Source organism: Phycodurus eques, chromosome 7 (genome assembly GCF_024500275.1).
Source record: "Phycodurus eques isolate BA_2022a chromosome 7, UOR_Pequ_1.1, whole genome shotgun sequence".
NCBI lineage: Eukaryota > Metazoa > Chordata > Actinopteri > Syngnathiformes > Syngnathidae > Phycodurus > Phycodurus eques.
In genome coordinates this window covers 15,075,639-15,092,869 of record NC_084531.1, presented here as the reverse complement: position 1 = coordinate 15,092,869, position 17,231 = coordinate 15,075,639, and the positions used below count along the sequence as shown (strand labels likewise).

The 17,231-nt window shown below is 42.5% G+C and overlaps 2 protein-coding genes across 4 annotated transcripts in view; one reads left to right on the top strand and one right to left on the bottom strand.

The window, feature by feature from the left end:
- The first annotated feature begins 384 nt into the window (after positions 1–384).
- zgc:112083 (uncharacterized protein LOC550461 homolog) lies at positions 385–7,708 on the top strand. 2 transcript variants are annotated; one of them, XM_061682581.1, is made up of 10 exons: positions 385–465; positions 975–1,141; positions 1,242–1,468; positions 3,561–3,675; positions 3,745–3,897; positions 3,981–4,055; positions 5,163–5,283; positions 5,368–5,506; positions 5,587–5,711; positions 7,076–7,708. In XM_061682581.1, the coding sequence occupies exons 2-10, from the start codon at positions 991–993 to the stop codon at positions 7,452–7,454; spliced, it is 1,485 nt and encodes a 494-aa protein (XP_061538565.1). In that variant the 5' UTR covers positions 385–465; positions 975–990; the 3' UTR covers positions 7,455–7,708. The 2 variants fall into 2 exon arrangements, with proteins under 2 accessions (XP_061538565.1, XP_061538564.1); XM_061682580.1 differs by having other exon boundaries at positions 1,242–1,483.
- A 2,109-nt stretch (positions 7,709–9,817) lies between these two features.
- LOC133404913 (mediator of RNA polymerase II transcription subunit 13-like) overlaps positions 9,818–17,231 on the bottom strand; it is a 39,715-nt gene continuing 32,301 nt past the window's right edge. For both annotated transcript variants that reach the window (XM_061681431.1, XM_061681433.1), the window contains exons 23-30: positions 16,121–16,344; positions 15,892–16,034; positions 13,617–13,775; positions 13,352–13,534; positions 13,137–13,282; positions 12,436–12,600; positions 12,261–12,361; positions 9,818–10,645 (exon numbers count right to left, since the gene is read on the bottom strand). In XM_061681431.1, the coding sequence (XP_061537415.1) occupies positions 10,513–10,645; positions 12,261–12,361; positions 12,436–12,600; positions 13,137–13,282; positions 13,352–13,534; positions 13,617–13,775; positions 15,892–16,034; positions 16,121–16,344 (1,254 nt within the window). In that variant the 3' untranslated portion in view covers positions 9,818–10,512. The remainder of the gene's footprint in view (positions 10,646–12,260; positions 12,362–12,435; positions 12,601–13,136; positions 13,283–13,351; positions 13,535–13,616; positions 13,776–15,891; positions 16,035–16,120; positions 16,345–17,231) is intronic.

Sequence of the window (17,231 nt, the reverse complement as noted above, 5' to 3'; positions counted from 1 at the left end):
TGCAATGATTTCATGTGTTTTCCTACAAATCAGTCATCCTGACATAAAGGTGCATCAATAATTCAGCAGTTATGTCTCGTGTGCTCGCAGAGCAACGAGGTATTGAATAAATGATTAGTGGGGACACTTTTACAGTAAAAGATCACCTGCACCTCCGCTTCTTCTTTAACATGTTATTTGCCATGCTGGAGTCATCAATATTGTCTTCATAAACAATCACGACAAAAGTTGATTTACCACTTAATTTGAATTCATTCCATTACAAATGTGATCAGTGCAAAAATAAAAACGACGATAGAGGGCTCCGTTTCGCCGGCAGGCGATAACGTGTTTTATTTTTAAGATTCCCACGACGAAGAAGAAAAACAAAATCACTTCCGGGTCCCTAACCCGGCAGTAAACAACGGCAGACAAGGGAGAGGAGCGAACGGGAGTTGCTCGATGGTTGGCGTTGGTTAAAGCTCTGTAAGGAACATTGCACATTTTGTCGGAAACATTCAATGTAACAATTATCACCTTAAAATCTGAATAATATTTGTTTCACATTCAGCAAACGGTTTCATTTATACGAGAAGTCCTAAGAAAAATGTCTGACACCTGTTATTGGACGAACGGTAGCATCGACATGGCAAATTGTATAGAATTAGTATGTTTGCCGAAAACTACCAGACGTGACACCTTAAACAGTCGAGGTTTCCATTTCCTACACTTTCCAGCCTTTATTATACTTAGCTTATCTTAACTAGTGGTGGAATGGCTGTCAGTGAAAACAAGGCTTGAATTACATTTTAAACCTAAATTGCATTATTTTTGTTTTATATACCTTGATGTCTACCTTCTTTTTTGGGGACCAGTCCCATTTCAGCCTTTGCCCCAGACCTACCCAACCATAACTGTTTCATAAATACACCATCAGCAATATCAGTGCTCTCTGGTTGTACTGTAGTGTCTAAAATGTCTTCCTTTGGGCTCAGCACATAAGCCCACGTCATGATGGCCACCAAAAGGCTGGACCGCTTTGAGGTGGCGTGCGAGTGGGCGTCGTGCAGCTACAGAGGCCGCGGCATGGAGGAGCTGAGCGACCACATGTCCGAGCATTTGAGAGACTACCTGGGGGACAAGGACGCCCTGGAGGACTTGGGTGAGGCTGACGATACTCGCGCACGAACGTGCTCAATTGAATTGTGTAGTTCATTTCCTCTGTAACACATTGCATAGAACGCATTGTTTGTGCTTCCCAGACGAGTACGCTTGTCTGTGGAAAGGCTGCGAGTTCGTCTCCATGGGAAGCCCGGCGGAGTTGGAGGCGCACGCGTACTTCCACAACTACCACGCCAAGATCAAGTTCGTGGGCTCGCAGCTGCTCCAGTCCCACCCCGACCTGCCCGCGTGCAACCAGGCCGTGCATAGCAGCAACCTGCTGCCCGAGGGCTCCGACAGACACCTCTGCCAGTGGGAGAACTGCGATGTACGTGTGTCATTGGTAACAAACCCAGTCATCTATTACAAAGAATTAATGAACCCCCAGTCATCTCGGTGGGGATACGTTCCAGACGCTTTTCGGTAGGGATGGGTATCGAGCCCTTTTATTCAACTGGCCCCGGGATTAAATTATTACGGACCGAAATGGCGATAAACTCCGCCCTTCACGGTTCTGTTAACGGTATTGGAGAAATTACTCACATTTATTTTATTCATCGAAGAAGCATTTTCACAATCGGAAGTGACCCGTCTCGCCCCACTCCAGTCCCACGTGCGAGAGGTACGGCTGGCTCCTTCCCCTGCTTGTGTAGTGCCGTGCAATTATATTACAATATCAGAATCATACGATTCGTAGTATTATCTACAAACGTCTATCGTGCCATATAACCCTCTCTTGCGGTACGGGTCCAGACCCAGAAGCAGCCCCATATGGACCAACACCTATAGCCAAAAAAGAAACGTTATGATTTGAGACATACGGGGTGCCTCTATTTTAAGCGGTACAGCATTACAGGCTTTACGGTAGCGACGAAATGTACAGACTGATCACATGCGAGTTAAGCCATCTCACGTGACCTTACTCAGCCAATCAAGTGTGCAGCTCAGGCTGTAATCACTGACTGCGCGCAGACCAGGCAAAGTCGAGGGGTGAGAAAGACCCAGCGTGGAAGTTGCGATAAAGGCAGAGAAAGCTCAGAAAACTACAGACGAGGGAAGAGAGCATTCGGAACAAATGGCGCTCTCCAAAAGAATTAAATGTAACAGCCAGAGTTTATTTATTGATTTATTTATTTGAATTTTTTTATAAATAGGATACTTCTCAGTGGTAAGTTCCCACTGAGAGCACTTATTAAAAGGGCATGCGTGAATCAGAATCAGAATCATCTTTATTTGCCAAGTATGTCCAAAACACACAAGGAATTTGTCTCCGGTAGTTGGAGCCGCTCTAGTACAACAGACAGTCAATTTACAGAACACTTTGGGGACATAAAGACATTGACAAAAAACAATTGTGCAAAAAGATGCAGAGTCCTCTAGCACTTATAGCAGTTCGAACGACTAATATTGCAATAGTCCGGTGCAATGACCATTGTGCAAAGGGCGCTGAGACTTCAAGGAGTGTATGCGGTTTAAAGTGACGAGTAGTGCGATCATCTGGGACAATGTCGGTTGTGCAAATGTTACAGATACTCCTCAATCAGTGTGCAAATGGAGCAGATGCTACTCTGGCATGAGTGGCCAGTATATGCAAATAGTGCAGCATGGCGAGACAACTACAGTGAGTGCACGAGTAATGCATAATTGGCCCCACAGAAATGTGACAACGAACTCAAGTCAAAAAATTGCCAGCTTGTTGTAATGGAATTATAGGTTAGGTGTTTAAGAAGTTGATCGCAAGCGGGAAGAAGCTGTTAGAATGTCTACTAGTTCTAGTTTGCGTTGATCGGTTGCGCCTACCTGAGGGGAGGAGCTGGAAGAGCCGGTGACCGGGGTGCAGACGGTCCGAGAGGATTTTGCACGCCCTTGTCTTAGTTCTGGCAGCGTGCAAGTCCTCAATGGTGGGTAGGGGGATACCGACAATCCTTTCAGCAGTTTTGATTGTCCGTTGCAATCACACCATCATGAGACTAAACAAGAGTTTGGAACAATCATAAAACTCAAACTATTCAATTGTTTAGACTTTCTGAATTAAAATATGAAAATGTGTTGGAGACCACTCTTGTGTCGACATGCTTAACAGAAAAGGGGGGAAAAAAGTAAATATTTTGTTTATATAAGCACTTTATTTTAACGTATCATTTTCGCTTTGTATTTACTTGTATTTGGAAATGCAGCCTTACTTTTAGTAAACAAGTGAACATTGCACAATTTGTAAGCTGTGTACCATTCTTTAAAGGAAACATGAAGAAACCGGCCAAACACATTTAATTTTATTTTGAGTGGGATTCAAATTCAACTGGAAGGCATTTCAGAAAAGAACAATCAGTATCGTTAATAGTCGTAGTATCGTTAAGGACCATAACGATACCCTTCCCTATTTTTCAGACACTTGCTAATTCACGCTTGTTTTCGCACAGAGCACGTTTACCAACCCCGAGTGGTTCTACCGCCACGTGGACAATCACGTGGAAAGTGCGGAGCAGCAGCAGCAGCTCTCCCATCAACAGCAGGCTCTCTTCTGTCGCTGGTCAAGTACGACTCATTGTACGAAGTCGACGCTTCGCTCTATGGTCCTTGTTTGACCTTCATCTGTCCCGTCAGACTGCGACGCCTTCTTCAAGATCCGCTACCGCCTGAGAGAGCACATGCGCAGTCACACGCAAGAAAGACTGGTGGCCTGTCCCACCTGCGGCAGCATGTTCTCCAGCAACACCAAGCTCTTTGACCACCTCCACAGGCAGGCCCAGCCAGTCGGTGAGAGGACCCTTCAAACAGCATTACTGCATCCTACCTGATTCTTTGGTGGTGTTCTTATATTCCTAAATGTTTTCTCTTAGATTCACTTGTGTGTGAACACTGTGGCAAAGCCTTTTCCAGTGAGAGACTGTTGCGGGATCACGTACGACAGCATGGTAATCATTTACACTACTATTGTGCACTCACCTGTTTAGATCAATTATATTTGGAATACAGTCAAAACTGTCTCCATCAGAAAACCTTTAGTAACTGTACACACAATGTTTAAGTCACATTCTCACAATAATTGCAATATAAGCAGAAGGAGGAGTTAACCATGCTAATATGAAAACATAATACACGTAAAACACTCAAGTAGATCTCAAGTGAGAGACATATGGTAGCGAGCTATCGAGCACGAGAAGCTAACATAGCATTTTATATCTTCAGTCGGCGCTCCTTCTTGTCAAACAGATGGACTCAAATGCACGACACCAGTCACAGAAGATCCAAAATATCGCATCTTTTCGCATTCACAAAATGTCTACAGCTAAGAGTCAATCACTCTATGGGCCCAGATTCACCACACCAGTCACACAAGATCTAAATCAGTACTGTGTTCACAAAAGTCAGTCAATACTGCCTCCCGCTGAGAATCTATGAGTCAAATCAAAATCCTTTGTTCACAAAAAGTTGCTCTTTACCTGCTCTCACCGAGAGTCTATCGATCTGTGGGCTCAAATGCACTACACCAGTCGTAGAAGACCCAAATCAAAGTCCTTTGTCACAAAAAGGCAATACAGTCTCTGGCTGAGATTCTGTCAAGTGTGTGGATTTAAATGCAAGCCACCAGTCGCAGAAGATACGAGTCCAAGTGCGTAGTTCACAAAACGTTGGTCAATAGCTGAGAGTCTTATCAGTCTATGGAATACATGCACAAAACTCGTCACAGGAGAACCAAATCAACGTACTTTCATCTAAAAAAGTTGGTCAATAATGCCCCAGCTGACATTCCATCATTCTATGGACTCAAATGCTCAACCTGAGTCACAGAAGAGCCAAATCAAAATCCTTTGTTCACAAAAAGTTGTTCAATACTGGCTCTGGCTGAGTGTCTATCAGTTTTTGGACTCAAACATGCAACACTAGTTGGCAGAAAATGCAAATCATGTCTTTTATTTCCAAAAAGTGGGTAAACATCGCATGGAATGTAAGCGTTTTTGTGTTAACAAATGTGTAGCGACCATAGCAGTTTCGCATGCGGGTGTGTTCGTGTGTTGCAGTGAATCAGGTCAAGTGTCCTTTCTGCGACATGACGTGCACGACGTTGGCCGCCCTCAAGATCCACATCAGGTTCCGACACTGTGACGAGCGGCCCTTCCCTTGTGACTTTTGCGAGAAAAGGTACGTTGGTACGCATGCACGCTTACGTAGTAATACTGTCAACACCGCACAAGTGAGGGCGTCATTGTAATTTTTCCTCGTCAGGTTCAAGAACCAGCGAGACCTCCAGAAGCACACGGACGTCCACAACGAGGGCTCGGTGTTCCACTGCTCTGTGCAAGGCTGCGAATATTCCTGTCAGACCTTCCAGACCATGAACCATCACTTCAAGAGGGTGCACGAGGTCCGTCGTTCAATTGTCGACCTGATTGTCGTCGTGTTGTTGACGCCGACGAGATGAGTGATGTCATGTTTCATGTGCAGGTGGGGGGGATGTCCAAGTATAAATGTCACCTTTGCGACAAAGTGTTCTCCTGGTGTTACACGCTCACTCTTCACCTGCGAAAGAAACATGAACTGAAGTGGCCCTCGGGACATTCGCGATTCCGGTTGGTGACATTACGAACCATTTTTGGTACTGTAAACGGTCAAACTCAGCCTTTAGAAGCCAAGGAACCATGTTTGGTAACTTAAGACAAAATGGATGCCATGCACCCTTCCTGAATAAGCCAGCGATCTTGGTAACGTAAACCAAGGATTCATATTTGGTAACTTGCAACAAAATTGATACCACACAGCTTAACATAAACCAGTGAAAGAAGTGTGATTTATCCCAGCCAATTAGTGAAGAAAAAGTATTCAAAATATTTTACTATAATTCAACCATGCAAAAATGGTTTAGACCAAATTCACCCTTTGACAATTTTTGCATATTCAGCATACATTTTAAAAAACTGAACACTAACATACACGTTTTGAGAAAAATATTTGGTTTTTTTTATATTAAGCATACACAAATATTAAGTAAATGTTGAAAATGAAACGTGATTTAAATGTTAATTTAAAAAAAGCAAGACAGCTTGTTTATTTCTTTGCCCAATAGGCCTAAAAAAATGTGAAATATTTTTTTTATCATGAGTACAAAAAAAAACACTTTGCATACAAAGTAAAAAAAATTAACTAATTTCGAACATAAAAAAAAAAAAAAAAATTCCTCAAAATAATAGGACTCGGTAGTAATTTTTCTCGATCTTTATCAACTGTGGGCCTGTAAAGCCCTTCAGACTCTTTTGTGATTAAAGGTCCCATTATTTTGTCTATTTAGATGTCCATTGAGTGACTCTCTAACATGGACTTAGTATAAAAGTGTCAATTTAATTAAAAAAAAACACCTTGGTTTTGTCATACGAGTGTCCAGAAAAGGCCCCTCTGACAGCTACTTCTGTTTGACCCAGTTTTGTATCCGCTTTGTGTGTATTTTGCTAAGACCGCCCCCTTTCCTCTGATTGGCTCCCTCTGAGTAGAAGACCCACTTGTGATAGCACGTGTTTGTCATGTTGACAGTGCTGGCTCGGAAGCGGAAAGAGAAGGCGGAGATCTTCGCGAGTGACGTAGATAAATTCAAGAAATTTGAATGACCCGATTTCCGGCTTCGGCAAAACATCTAGAAATACACGTTTGAATTTTTGTTGTTGTTGTTGCTGCACATTAAGCTTATAAAATGTTATATCATGAAATGAAAATCTATTTGTTGAACACAAAATATACATCCTATTTTTATTTTTTAAATGTAATTTATTTTGAAAAAATATACTATTAATTCATACATGTTGTAATATCCATCCATTTTTTTCATGTGCTTGTCCTCAGGGTTATAGGTGAACTATAGCAATATTGTAGCATATTGTAATAGTTCATTTATAATGTTCATTTAATTTAATGGGATAAATGCCAAATGGTAAATATATTTCAGATACAGGAAGGACGTGGATGGCTTTCTGAAGCTGAACATGGTGCGTGTGGAGACTGAGGAGGTGACCAAAGAGATCATGAAGAACATGAACAAGAAGCCCGTCAGCCTTCGCAAGAGTCAGCGCAGTCGCGGCGAGAGGGCCGCCGTCACCCTGGACAGCGGACGCTCCTCCTGTTCCTCCTCCACGGAGGACCCGTCCGCCCAGTCCAGCCCCCGTGGAGGTGGCGACTCCCCCGTGTACTGCGTCATGAGCACCATCCCGCACATCGAGGACGATCCCGGCGGGACCACGCAGGAGGAGTGCGACCCCGGTGGGACGTCCGGAGCCGTGAGGGCCCTCACCATGGTGGCGAGGGGGCTGGGCATGGATGTAGTGTGATATGTGGAAAATATCTTTCAGCATTTTTCTATTGTTTGGACGTTGACTTGAATTTGCATTGTTCTAGATTCTAAATGCATTTTTATTTTCAGTATTGAAGTATGCTTCTGCTGCTTTTATATTTACACACATTTTCATACATTATTTTATGAGCTGATGCCGTGTGGCTGAGTGATCTTATCTTGCATGTGTGTGTGCGTGTATTATCAAATAAACAGTTGAGCGGGTCAAGTCCTCAGCCAATCAGGACAAAGCTTATTCACTTTGCTTCACAACTTTAAGATTGAAAAAAAAAAGCTCTACGAGATAGTTTGACGGTTGACCCATGGAAATGTGAAAAACTTTTTTTTTTCCAACATCTTTTAGATTTAAGCAGGATTGATTTTACAATAAAAACAAAAATTAATACATAAACATCTAATTGAAAATTGTAAAATACAACACAAATGCTTTGTTCATTTTAGTGAATTGGTTTAAAAAGCTTCCTGTATCAAAAACTACAGATGGACTGACAAAATAAAAATCAAATTCCTGCTTTGACATAACCCAATAAAACATGAGCAAAACTGACAAACCTCCACTGGTCCCATGGATGCTGCCAGAATGAGAATAAACCTGTAGTCCAGTCAATTCATAATCATCTCCCAAATTATTTGTACTTCCTGTCTTATGTCTCGAGATGTTGCTTCAGTTGCTTTCCACATCATCTTATTCCCTCATGATGCCATCTATTTTGTGAAGTACGCCAGTCCCTCCTGTAGAAAAACAACCCTGCAACATGATGCTGCCACCCCCGTATTTCAAATGTGGGATGGTGTTCTCAGGGTTGTAAGCGTCCCCCTTTCTCCTCCAAACGTAAGGATTCTCATTATGGCTAAACAGTTCAATTTTAGTTTTGTCAGACCACAGGACATCGTTTCCAAAATGAAAGTATTTTCCTGTGTGCACCTGCAAACTAATCTGGCTTTTTTTTTTTTTTTAAGTTTTTCTTTTTGAATAATGGCTTCTTTCTGGCAGAGTGAGTTGCCTATCAACCCATGTCAATACAGTACTCGTTTCACTGTGGATAATGACACACTCTTAGCGGCTTCAGCCAGCATCTTCACAAGTTCTTTTGCTTTTGTTCTTGGGTTGATATGCACATTTCAGACCAAAGTTAGCTCTGCGACACAAAACCCGTCTCCTTCCTGAACAGTAAAATGACTGGATATGATGTTTACACTTGTGTATACATGTTTGAACAGATGAAGGTGTGTGGCACTTTCAGGCATCTGGAAATTGCACCCAAGGATGAACTGGACTTGTGCCCACATTTCTCTTTCTTTTGACTTTTCCTTGATGCTACACAAAGCAGTGTTTCTAGTTCAAATAAATGGACAGGTGTGTCTCTTAATTAACTCATGTTGTCAATAAATCTATCAGAAGCTTCAAGAAAAATTACATTGGGTTTTCCCAAATGCTTTAAAGGCAAAGTAATCTTACTGTAAGTAACTTCTGACTTTGAAGAAGGTAGTGAAAACACCCCTAAAGTCTTTCATTATTATGGCATTTAAACTATTAAAAATAATTTTGGTAATCCTAATTGACCTAAAAAAAAAACAGTAAACGTTAAGTCTGGGAAAGTGAAGTGGGGAAAAAAGCATGTTTTTTTTTTAGATAGTGTATGGAAACACCTGGTTTCCCAGTACCTTCCCCAAGTATTCCCTTATTCCACATGAAGAATGGCCCCCAAAAAAAGCTGTTTGCTAGCAGGCAGGTGAGCGACCGGTTGGTATGCAGGATGGTCTTTCTGCAGCCACGCTTAGCAACAACGCTATTGTGATCACTCCCAGGGGATAACCACCGGAGACAAATAGGGAGACTCCACACTTAAAAATATAGAAGTGAAAAAGACAAAAAGCCTTTTGGATTAAAGGTCTTCAACAAAAAAGAGACCAGTTTCCTCAATTTATCATTTGCAGCTCTAAAATGAGAAAAACCAAAAAATAAAACCATCTGGAAAAAAAACTACAAAAAAATCAAGTACATGTAAAAACAATTACGTATATAGAAGTATAAAAGAAAAAAAAAAAAAAAGGAAATTGCTAAAGATACATTTTAAATGTACATACATCTTAAATTACATATTAAAAAAGAAAAAGGATAAATTCCTAAAAGATCTGAGATCCATACTAAAGTCAAGAAAAAAATGATTTCCCCCTTAAAGTCCCTGCAAAGTGAAAATTAACTGCTTATTTTTAGTATTGAGAATTTTTAAAATATTTTTAATGCTCTGGTTTGGGATTTTTTATATATTTTTTTTAAATCCGAACAAGAGAAAGGGTAAGACTCAAAGAGCAGGTACAAAGACACATCATGTAGACGCACTTTATTCCTAAAACAGAAGCTGCACCATCAGTAGCGGCACACAATTATATGTACACATATACACACGCACGCACGCGCACGCACACGCACACACACACACACACACACACACGATTACCTAAATCTGTTATATAAAATATATAATCTGACAATGTACCTTTTGAATTCCTCTTCAAAGCTCATTGAGTTAAAGTGTGCGAGAGCGTCTGGAGCCCCAAATGGCGGGCGAGCGCGCGTCCACGAGACGCTTCCTGTCCACTCGCCGCGGGGAGGGGCGGGGTCAGGCGTCCACTTCATGTTTACAGCGTGGCGATAAAAAGGCGGGTACCCTTCTTTGAAAAAATAAGATTCTAAAAGCCATCTACAGCAAAAAGTTTACCACTTGTTCCAAAGCCACTTCCTTTACACTGAGATGTACACACCCGCTAGGATTTGTAATATATAAAAGATATTAAGCGTTAAAAATTCCACATTTAAAAACTTACAATAAATAATATATGCAGGCATTTCATTAGGATAAAATTTCATCGATTGCAATCTACAGTCATTAAAAACACCTTTTTACGAAACCTCCCTTGATCATCCAAAATGGATTCTTGGCAACTGATTGGACGCTGGCGGGAGCGCCGAGAGGCTTCTTGCAGCTCCTGGCGTGTCACGTGACGGGTCCTGCGACCACGGCTCGTGAGCATCAGAGCATGTTCATGATGAAGTTGTACATCTGCGTGAGCACCACGAAGTGAACGGGCAGACAGGAGCGGCGGTCCTGAGTGGCGGGGTCGCACGTCAGCCAGGAGAGGGCGTTGTACTGCTCCAGGACAAATCTGTGGCAAAGAGGAGGCGTTTTGTCAAAAAATAAATAAAATAAAAAACTTAAGAGTTTCCATTGAACTCCATATTAATTGCATTAAGTAGACGTTATGATGTTAGAAATTCATGAAGGTCCAGTTCCCATATATATATTTTGTAATATTAACTGCAGACATTGTACGCCCAAACAGCAAAATATGTGACCTCCTTTCTAATAAGATACTGACAGGGTGGACATTTTTAGCTAATGTAAGCATTTAACTCATTCACTCCCATGAATGTTTACGTTCATCACCTGGAATTCAACAGTTTTACTCCCATCACCATATTTTTTTAAATCAATCTTGTATCAGAGGCAATCCCAACACCACTCTGCCAGGCGTAAGGGCTGTTGTTTCACATATCTCTTTTAGTTGTGTTTGTGTGTATTTATATTTGGAAACACCACTCCATGTTGGGCAAAGCCTATATACCGTTGTCAGGACCTTGACTAAAGACTATTATGGGAAGCAAACTAAGTCGGACCACGGACGACCAACTCACTGTATGTGTGTATATATATATATATATATATATATATATATATATATATATTCTTACTGCCATGCAGGATTTAGCAGGGTTCTTTATTAAAATAATTTTTGAAGAGGTCCCAACAAGAAGTATTTAGTTGTAATTTTATGTATTGGATGTTTCTTTAAGCAGTTACATTGTTGCTAAAAAAGCTCTACTTGTTTGTTAACGAATAAACACACAGAACAACTCACACCTTGTATTTTGTTCCTCCTTCCTCCCCCCCCCCCCACGCTGGTGCTGTTAGTGTAGACCCCTGCTTTTATACTTGTAAATTATTTTGCCATTAAAACCCCTTTCTCAAGTCTCATTTTGGTTGTTTTATAGTTTGAGGTGTCAAAAGCAATATATATATATATATATATATATATATATATATAAATGTGTGTGTGTGTGTTAAAGTCATTTCTGCTTGACATGTTTTTCACAAAAGCAAATTTTCTGCTTTTTGGCCAGAAGCTGGTGTTTTTGGCGAACCCAGCCCATGTTCTACTGCTAATTACTGAAGAACAGACAAAGCTATAAACAAACTTATTGTGAATGATGAAAGAAGAGTGTTTACTTTCTTTTGGTAACTTTGGTGCTCATTCTGTCACAGAACACAAAATTCTGTGGGCCTTGAAAGTTCAGTCAGAATCCTATAAAACGGCTGGCAATATGTGAACTCTGCTTTGTAAACGGCTGCCAGTGAATGAGTTAATGACAACTGGCACCTTGCGCAACAGAAATAAACAGTACGGCAAGAAATAATCTACAGTTAAGTTGTACACTTTGCACAATAGAAATACACCGAATGACTAAAAAGCCACAGTAAAGGTGTCATATAGTTACCTAAATGTGATCATTCCTTGCCAGCTATTCATGATAATTGACACAGTGCGCAACAGAAATAAACAACAACTTGAAATAATTCACAAAGTTGGCAAAGTTGTAGTACTGCAGCCTTGTATAAGGAAGTGATGGCACAGCTAAACAGGCCGAGTATATTGTGGATTTTAAGGTGAGTTTTAGAAATGGACCGTGTATTCATGAAGGCAATCTCATCAACTGTCTGACCTGAGGACATCAGAGGTGTGGTTGGAGTCGAGGGGGTGGGAGTGTTTACTGTGCAGAAGCTCGTCTGATTGGACAGAAGACACGTGCAGGTGCAGAGAAGCCTGGGGGAGACAACGTTCACGTCAGCATTATGAGCTTAAAAAAAGTCAAGCACAAAAAAGGTCTTGTCCTGTACCTTGAGGAAAAGAGGACACTGGTTCTGAGCTTGAGGACAAGCTGACCAGAACCAGTCTGGCAGCGGTCCGGCCTTGGCGGTGGACACGAAGTAGCCCAGCGCCATCGGCTGCTGCAGGATGTTCAAGGCCTCCTCGTGAGACTCCATGCGATCCGCGCTTTGACCCTGCAACACACCATCAGAAAATATTTAATACACAACATGCATGAGTCCCACTTCCATCAAAACGCCACACAGACCTTAAAACAGATCAATTGTCCAACATGGACAATTGATCTGAACAGTTGGAAAACTTTAACAGACAATGTAGGAGAATGAGTCTCCTGCTTTCACTTCGAGTATGATGACATTTTTGTTTTTTTCGAGGGGAGACTGAGGGCAAAGTTCAGCAAAGTGGAGACTGTGGAGTTTTTGAGGAAAGAAGCAAAACGGCTAATGTTCCAGCCAACAGACATTCACCCTTTCAGTTTGGTCTTCTTGCGTTAGAGGCAGACAGATCATGATATTTCATCAAGGTGCAGCAGCCATTGGACTGTTTTCATCAAGCGCCGTTAGGTCCACATAATCTCGAGGTCGGTAGATTGGGCTTTGACAGATGTATTGAAGTTCAGTAGTTTGTAGGTTATTGTAGTATGGGGAAGCAGCAGATGAAGTAGCTGGTGTTCATATCGTTAGGACGCTAACATGATGCCAGTACAGACCTTGCTTCCATCGCCGCCCTGGTGGTAGTGCGAGCCAGGCGAGTGCACGGGAGACGTGGTGGGCGAGTTGGGCAGGATGCTGATGATGTCCGGGTCCACCATGTCATTGTCGAACAGGTCAAAGATGCCCATTCCGTCAGAGCCGTCTGCACAGAGCGAGAGGTCGGCTATGTTCGAGAGCTTACGATGCAACTCTGCGCGTTGCCAACGCTCACCTGGATTGATAGGGTTGAAGTTGATGTCGATGGGTTCCGACGTGTTGGTGTTGACCTGCACCATTGCTGAGGTGGGGAACACCAGGATGTGCGTGCACGACGTGTCCTGCGGCGTGCTCAGCTGCGACGTCTGCATGTTGAGCGTTGTGCTGCGGCCGAACACGGAGCCCGTCGACACGGAGTCTGCATCGTGGCCAATTCATACCAATCAAACACAGAACAAGAAGGGGGTGTTTGCTTGATTCGGTTCTGTACCGAGCCTTACCTGGCATAACCACAAAGGAACCCTGGGGCTCCATGGCGACCAGGCAGGCGCTAAGGATGCTGGGAGTGTCGGCAGCAGAGATGCCGCACATCCGGCAAGTCTCCTTCAGGCGCTTGCTGAGGGACTGAAGGTTCCTCCTGCTCAGCAGAATACTCCAGTCTGGAACATCAAGCGCACCGTAAAACATCAGCGTGTGCGTTTACGCTTTCAAAACAAACACTCAGTGTTACACTTTGACATCCGTTTTTAACTTTTTCCAACATGCTAAAGATGTGATAAAGACATACAGATTAGATGAAGCACTTTAAATCAGAGCGTGAATGGAAAATAATAAAATCTAAAGTCTAGTTATTAAAGGTATACTGTACTTATTTCATTGCGATCTTTTTCCCCCAGCAGTGAAACGTTCAGATTTTTGTTATAATGAATTTGATAACATTGTCAATTTTCATGTACATTTAGTAACTTTAAAAATAATAATGGGCGCCACCACAAAATCCGGGATCATGTGCATCCAACCGCGGGGGAAACTGTGTAGCATTCCTCCAATATTTATATTTTTTGTAGTATTTGGTCATATGCCCGGTAGGAATCTTGTAGAAAAGAACGGTGTTGCTGGGTGTGGTGACAATAATAAATGATGGCGTAACCCGACTAGGGCCTCACCAAGAAAATATTTTTCAACCTTTACTCCCCCCCACCCATTTAGTGTTCCTTTGAGTTGTACTAAACCATGTTGCACTACTACAGCGTTTTGACAGTGAGGTATTTGGCGGAATTATTTGGACTATTTTCACTGTTCGTTCACGATGCTGAATACGTTGTCAAGTTGCACACACAGCTAATCGGCTTCAATTGATCGTCTGCGATTTTTTACATTTAAGATGTGGGCACTGCTGCACCTTGGCGGCGAGATGGCATGTCAGGGTAAGACACTTAATCATTGCAGGGTGGCCTGGACCGCAATGAAAAAACGCCAGGAGTAGATCGAGAGGGAAATCACAAGTGTCGAGTTCTTTGCAGTTTGTGACCGTGCACGACTGACCGACGGTCAAGCAGGACAACGGAGACGTACCGTCCTTGACAATTCACTATCTTGATAGGGATTTTTAAATGAAAAGTCGGTGCTTACAGCATAATGTTATTGCTTTCTATGCATTAACTGCATTTGCTTCCATTAAGTTGCAATTCGTGATTGCACTTTGTAATAGCACATTTGTTCAGTTAACCCTTGCTAAAGTAGAATTTCTTTGGGTACATTTATTTTTTAAAGATTGATTTTAAACTGAATAGTGTTACATATTCTTTGTTAAAAAGTAGTGCAATAAAAATATTTCCCTAACATGAGGAATAATTGTGACTAATAATCGTGATTACAAAATTGATCAAAATAATTATTGTTAGTATTATTTTGGCCATAATTGTGCTATTCTCTACTATAGCGCAGTTACAGCCAGGGTTGTTAAAAGTGTACTTTACACCTAAGACCTTATATTCTGGTGTTTCACTACTCAACATTTCACGTTTGCTTCGCAATTAGCATGTCTTCTCCTTTTGCTCGATGTGTCGCATGCTTAGCTAACGCTCGTCCACCTCTAATGACAAACGGTACGCTGTCACGAGTTACTCGGCACAATATTAGCGAGGGTTAGTTACTTTAGAGGAGAGATTATGCACCACGGAAGAAAGTAGCTGGTGCGAAGTTGAACCTGGAGGAAGTTAGCTTGACACGTTGCGTAGCATGCCTGGCTTCCTCTCTCAGCTGGGAAAGGAGGGAGGATGCACATTTTTTTTTTTGACCAGCTCAAAGCTGATTGGTTTGCGTGACCTATCCACGGGTAGCATGGCGGTTCTGATTGGTGAGCTTGGCAAAGTACTATAGTGATGCAGCTTTTGCGATCACACGATGGTGTTGCCTTTTTTGTTTTCGTTTATATATAAAGTTTTATCTTCTTGGACGGCTGTCAATCTACTTGGGCGGCCTGCCCAAGTAAAGCCTAGCTAGGGGATACACTGGGAATTTTGTCGAGGCTGGAACCAATTATTCATGTTTGTATTATTTCTAATTTGAAAATTATGTTCAACATACAAACTTTTCGATTTATAAACCCCATTCAAGAACCAATGCAGTTTGTAAATCAAGGTTCCACTTTATCAAAGGAATTTTTCAGATTAGTTTTAGTCATATTTTTTTTTAAAACCATTGTATTCACACTATGAAAACAAAAATTGAAGCACCTGTGGGTGACTGCTATGTCTGTGCGTGTATCTTTACCTCTCAGCTCGCCGTGTCCCATCCTTCCCAGGCGACCAATCACCACCCTCCAAGGCAGCGAAGTCACCTGCACCAGGCCCAGACACCAATCCCACAGCTTCTGCAGACCCAGTCGCCGGGCTGAGCTCATTTTCCTGCGAGCCCTGCAACCGAAGGCAACAGATCATTTTAAGCGGATGCCAAAATGGATCAGTCAGATTTGGTGACTCTGCAGGTGTGCTGGGCTTACCTGTTGGGCACGTCAATGCTGATGATGCAGCTCTCCAGCAGCTCACCGTGCTGGTCGGTGCAGGACGCCAGCAGCCAGCGCTGGTCGTGAGATAGGCAGTAGCCCACAAACAGGATGTTGTACTTTTGCGACGCCTCCCCAAATGTCTCGCCCAGCTCTGTCTGCTTATCTTTCACCGGCGCCAAAATGAAGGGCGGCGTGTAGAGACGCAGACACTCTGGCCTCTGCACGAACAACATTTTTTTGGGGGGGAAAAAAGGTTAGTTTAAGAAGCTGCAGCAAAGTCTTTCAGGTAGGGCTGGGTGATTAATTGATATAACCGCTTAATCGAACTTTTAGGTCAGGCTGACACTTTAACCGACAAAGATGATAATGGCTGCAAATAGAGCTGCTAGTTTCCCGAAAAGGCAGTTTTGTCAGTAATTTGGAAATGGTTCGTGTTTGCAGCATCACACCATGGGGGGGGAGACAGTCCATTGCAAAGTACAGTACATATAATGGCTGTTGCAACCAAAGGAAATGGCACCACCAAATTATTTCAACATTTGAAACAGAGTCATGGCGCAGTAAATGTTGCTTTGTGCGTGACTCTGAAGAACACACGAGTCCGAAAACTTGCTGCACATTGTCAAAGACATGGTGCCGATTCATACGTTTATGGACTTTCAATGGCCAAAACAATATGAAATACACTACAGAAAATACAATATGAAACACACTACCATATCAAAATACACTACAGCGATCTCACGCGTCGAGTGTCTGAGACGCACAAAAATTAGCAGGGGAAGCATATTTAATCTACGTCCGTTGGCGCGTGGTTTAATACCCGTCCCCAGTACGCGTGCATGAATGCGCTGGTGAAGAGCTTCTAAACAGCGAATCCAAATTACGACTCTCGTCTCGGTGCTAGCCAATCAGAGGCAAAGTAGGGCGGGTTATCGTTCCATACAATGGACACAGGAGTTTTCTCTGGACTAAAATGTTCATTGTTGTGGTAAAACCCGCCACTCCCGACTCAGCAAGCTGTTGGTAGAACGACATTTGCTCCGTAGATCCACACGACATTCGCTAGTCTGCGAGCTAACCAGCTAGCAAGCTAAGGAGGTAA

Coding starts and splice junctions, on each gene's coding strand:
- zgc:112083 (XM_061682580.1), top strand. CDS start 991: ATGATGGCCACCAAAAGGCTGGACCGCTTTGAGGTGGCGTGCGAGTGG. Junction 1,484..3,560: donor GCGATGTACGTGTGTCATTG/GTAACAAACCCA, acceptor GTTTTCGCACAG/AGCACGTTTACCAACCCCGA. Junction 3,898..3,980: donor CAGGCAGGCCCAGCCAGTCG/GTGAGAGGACCC, acceptor GTTTTCTCTTAG/ATTCACTTGTGTGTGAACAC.